Source organism: Limulus polyphemus, unplaced genomic scaffold, assembly GCF_000517525.1.
Source record: "Limulus polyphemus unplaced genomic scaffold, Limulus_polyphemus-2.1.2 Scaffold2562, whole genome shotgun sequence".
NCBI lineage: Eukaryota > Metazoa > Arthropoda > Merostomata > Xiphosura > Limulidae > Limulus > Limulus polyphemus.
The window spans coordinates 121,386-126,941 of NW_013668172.1; the positions used below are offsets into that span (position 1 = coordinate 121,386).

General features: G+C 31.6%; 1 protein-coding gene across 5 annotated transcripts in view; it reads right to left on the reverse strand.

The window, feature by feature from the left end:
- LOC106467307 (protein lev-9-like) overlaps positions 1-5,556 on the reverse strand; it is a 63,062-nt gene that overhangs the window by 16,101 nt on the left and 41,405 nt on the right. For all 5 annotated transcript variants that reach the window (XM_013927648.2, XM_013927647.2, XM_022395470.1 and 2 more), the window contains exon 4: positions 2,395-2,568. In XM_013927648.2, the coding sequence (XP_013783102.1) occupies positions 2,395-2,568 (174 nt within the window). The remainder of the gene's footprint in view (positions 1-2,394; positions 2,569-5,556) is intronic.

The following is a 5,556-nucleotide window of genomic DNA, read 5'->3' on the forward strand; positions in this document are numbered from 1 at the left end:
ATATATATATATATATATATATATATATATATATATACAAACACACACACACACACACAACAGATATACAATAATTAATAATAAAGTAAAATTGGCTGCTGCCAGCTGGTAGTTCAGAATTAAGGATAGCATCAAGCAAAATGAACTACACACTAATGAATGTTGTGACAGGATTCTACAACTGCAGGGGGAAGTGTGTGTTTTTTTTAGCTGTTGCTAAAAACTAGTCTATAAAAAAATGTCTTTGAACAACTTATCTTAAGGTACTGACTTTCTAAACCATGTACTGAAGGACATGAAAAGTGAACTTGGATCTGAGATACATTGCACTAGTGGCCACAGAGAAGTGACTGTAATGTTTTTAAAACTAATAAATATTGTTAAACAAAGATGAAAGGTTTTTTATGCAATCAATAAAAGCAACATCCATACAAAATTTGCTCCACTGGCAGACTAGATCAAATGTGCCCCAAATCAACAAGTATGGTTCCAACCTCTCCATTGAAAAAGAATAATTTATGATATGAAATTACAAAATGCTGAAGTACTCCAATGGTACCTAAAAGTATGAAACAAAAAACAGGGTTATTCAAAGAAAAAAGAATAACACAACCTGAAGGGAATGGGAAAGCTGTAACAAGCTTGAAGTATTGCTTAAGTTCAAATTAACAAATAAATGACCTGGGCACAATCGAATACCACATGCTAAACTCCGAGTGAGTGGAAAGAACAACTAACCAGCTCATTACAGATGTGTCCATATAAATGGCAAAGATTTAATACAAATAAACAAACGGAAATTTTATAGAATAACAGACACACAGAAAACATGGAATATATTTTCTGGAAGGAGAAACCATGAAGACAGGCTATCTCTGTAGATTCTTCATTAATGGGATAACAATGGGAATTGTCTGGAAAAGATAATTAAATTCAAAAAAGAGGAGAGAGGAATCAGAACTGGAGAAGAGACTGAAAGAATGAACTTTGAGTGCATAATGTCTGGGACTACATATGAATGAAAAGCTGAAGTAAACTCACTAATATTTTAATTTTATTGGGAGAAAACACAATCATTGTTGTTAGCTCAAATAATTATATTGTAAATGTCTTTCAATTAATTCATTAGTTTTTTTTGTAAAATATTATTTATTAATATAAGGTAAACATGAAGATACTTTTTCATGAACTCATTATGCTATCAAGGTCAACTAACAAAGTGTTTTCAATTTCCCTTTTCAGGGTAAAGTATTTAATAGTACCACACCATCATTTTACAAGTATATGGCATGTTCATTTTAAATGTTAAAATGTCATTCTGTACCATAAATGTACTGCCATAATTTAATTAGGCATAACCAAATTTATCATACTGAAGAACTTATAATTTTTATACTTACGATTTTATATTGAAGACATTTCATATATGCACATGCTTAGCTGTGCATTTGAGATATATTGATAAATTATAAGTTCTGAATTAATTTGTAGAAAAATAGTATAAATTATATTTTTATTTAAATTTTTAAGATTGATATACAGGTGTGCATTCAACACCTGAAAGTTGCTCACAAGTTATAACAAGGCCAGATAAACTTTCCCTTGTAACTTCTCTAGTAAGAAGGCTCTGTCTAAAAAAAAGTTTCTAGCTAGAAAGCAAAATCTAATAGCAATTCTCCCTTGCAAGAGTCTTCTGTTTAGAAAAAACATTCTAGGAAAAGTGCTCACTGAGAAAACTTTTGAGTTAAAATTCTTATTCTATAGAAGACTAAGTGTGGTCTGTCTGACAGAAATTTCTCTAGCAAAGTTTAGAGATGCTAAACAGTTGAATATATCAGTTGAATGAAGTCAGGTAATGAACAATGGATTAGTTATTTTGCATAGAATGAACATGAGCATGTTTTAATTAAGACATTCAAATAAATATATCACATTTTGAAAAAGTTCGATCTAAAAAATTGAATCAATAGAATACTTGTCCATTATAAAATAAGTGGGCTTCCATTCATTTTGCATACACTGTTATTACCTTTATAAAGATGTAGATGTTAAAAATATATTTTTGCACTTCTCTCTAATACTCTGGACATTTTAGTTAAATGTTTGATTTTGTTTAGATTAGGGAACTAACTACTAATTTTCTGAGTCTCAAAAACAAACAGTCCTAAAATGATATTGTTGAAAGTTCCTCAATTAATACACATTCAAGTTGTGCACTAAAATTAACTGTAAGCTAAACATATGCGAATAGACACTGAAACAGAACATCAGCAAACCTAAGAAACTATACCTATCTGAAGCCAATAGTCATTAATCCTAATTATTCTTCAACTAAAAATATATAATTTATCAGAAAGAAAACTAATTTTGGTTTTACATCTATATTCTACTAACCTGTACAAGATGGATCTGAACCACTCCATTTTCTGTCTTCTTGGCAACTTCTTTCTTCTGGTCCATTTAATGAAAAACCCTCACTGCAAGTATACTGTGCGTTTGCCCTGTACGTCCGTTCCTTATATATAACAGCCCCATTTTCTGGATTTTCTAGGGGAGGACACTTGATTGCTAAGAAAAATACAAAAAATAAATTTGTTTAATTTCTGGCACTTCAAAAATATTTTACTCTATTTAAGTCTGTCTGAACTTGAGGAATGATATTGATATCCTTTGATTTTTGTTTTCAATTCTCATGACCAAGTTTAAAATAGCTTCACTAGCCATGTGGTTTGTTTGTAGAGCATACAATTTTTCAAGTTCACTATTTTATATCCATACTGAGCATCAGGACTTGAAGTTAATATAACTTACTGCAAAGTGTACAATTGTAAAATTATATATTTTCAAAGAACCAGATATGGTGGTGTAAATGGTGGTATTAAGATGTAACTTTCTAAATAACTACTATAAACCAGGTTTATCATGTGGTAATTTTTTTATTTTGCTCCATAATTCCTTCATATTTGAATAATGATCCAAAGATGTGATTATTTACAGTTCATTTGTTTTCATATTCTGGCACTCTGTTTTACAGTTCAGTTAATTTCGATTTTACTGACAGTAAGAGCTTAACATTAGTGTGGTTACATTTGTGGAAAGATCCTGTTTCATCTCATGTGATCTGCGAAATGAAGTAACATTAAACTTATTTATAAATTTCCAAATTTAATTCTTTATTGTATCCCACTATGTGTAAATGGTGTTGGTGCAGAAATTTTGAAAAGATGTTCAATTCAGTGTCGAGCTTAATCTTTTTTTTTTCTCAACAAAATGTACCTTACAATTTCTTTGGCCTTATACATTTACTAAATAAATCATTATGTTCATCTGACCTTTCAATAATATTACCCAAATACTAATATTTGGTGTATACTTCAACAATATAATCACCAGGATGCTCAGTAACTCCCACTAGTAAGAGCAGTTGCTTGAGCACTGATTTCTTTTAAGGTTCCTAAATGGTTAACATCAGCTGATATGCAACTAATCAGGACTTCTTGGGTGCTTGTTGAAAAGAAACAATCATAAAAGCCATGGCTTGATTCTTCATGTAACATTATATGTATAACTAGGTATCATTTAGTCCTTCAAGATTGTCCCTGCACACCTACCCTTCACAAACAGTAAAATTTGAACCCACACTTCATAGTTTTTCAAGAAATGATTAATTCCTCTTTTAAACACCGTATAAAGTGTTGTCCTTCACTATAGTGATGGCAATTCATTCAATAAGGCAATTAACTTGTTAGAAAAATAAAACTATACTAAATAAAGCATAGATTGTCTTTTCCAAATTTTAAACTTGTGTGATCTTGTCCTATTGTCTTCAGAATATAGTAGAAAGAAATCAGAGACCTATATCCTATTGATCCTCCAGACAGTCTTATAAACTTCAGTAAGATTATCACTAACCTTATCTTTGCAGATGAAAAAAACAACAAAAAACGAGATGAGAGTTCTTAACCTATCACTATAAGATAACTCTTCTATCCCTGAGATCATCCTAAGTAGCCTTTCTTAAACTCTTTTCCAATAATTCAATATCCTTTCTTAGATCAGAACATCAGTATTCAAAGTATGTCCTAATTGGCAACTTGTATAGAAATAATTACCTCTTTTCTGTTATAATTTATGTCTACAAATAAATGATGCAAGTGACTTAATTCACCAGTATGCCATGATCCTTTTCGTCAGTCATGCCATTGGGTGTGTTCCCATCTGTATTACACGTCATCCAAATAATCATAACCTAAGTAAGCTTTATTGTACTAAATATAATCAAGTCATTTGACAAATACTTGACAAACTAGAAAAATTATCCAAGTCATTCTGTAATACTTCAACATCCTCAATACAGCTAGAAAAACCCATTAGTTTAATATCATAAAAACTTTACTAATTATGGTCCTATCATTATTATTCAAGTAAATACGAAAGAGCAAAGGCTCAAGCACCGACTCCTGACAAATTCCCATTGTAACAAAGGCCTAGCTTAACCCTATCTTAACGTGTCACGTGTCAAAGGCCATGTCATCACGTTTGTCGACTTGCATTCAAAATTTTATTGAACTACTATTTTACGAATCTATGTTAACAAGTTTGGTGTCAAATTGTAGATTAAAATTCAAATTTTAGTATTATACATTAGTTAATTTATTAATTTAAAAATAAATATTAAAAAACACAGACAAACATCAATTTTTGTATGTCATGTGGTATATTGAATGCATCACTGGTTCAAATTAGATGTTTGTCATGTCAAAACACAAAATATACAGCTTCGTACGAATTAGGAACTGAAACTACCGATATTGATAAGCTAGAATATAAAATAAGAACATCTTATATTTTCTATTTCCTAAGATATCGCTCCTCTACTGAACCACAGTGGCCCCTCCACCCACCTATTTCCACGTTTGGAAACGGCCCCTTATATACACTTACTTTTATGTATATGACACGAATAACCAATCAAAAACTCAGAATGTCCCCCTAGTGGTTTTCTCAGCCATTTTGATGTGTTATTGTGCTAATTTCATTCTTTTCACACAAGATTTCATACGATGAGGTAAGTCTTTAGTGAGCTCGAAATTTCATATTTTTTTAGAACCATATACAGCTTAGTTACTACACTTGATTCTTTGTTTTTGAAATTTGCACAAAGCTACACGAGGGCTATCTGCTCTAGCCATCCCTAATATAGCAGTGTAAGACTAGAGAGAAGGCAGCTAGTCATCACCACCCACCGCCAACTCTTGGGCTACTCTTTTACCAACGAATAGTGTGATTGACCATCACATTATAATGCCCCCACGGCTGAAAGGGCGAGCATGTTTGGTGTGACGGGGATTCGAACCCGTGACCCTCGGATTACGAGTCGAGCACCCTGACCACCTGGCCAACTACACTTGATAAATTATAGTGGAATTCTATGGTATCGATATAGTAATTTATGATTTTTTTTGTTTAGTTAAATTAAATATGTATAACTAAAAAACCTAAAAGTGTCTTACTTACACTCCCACCGTACGGGTAGGGTTATTCTAAGTAAGGTCT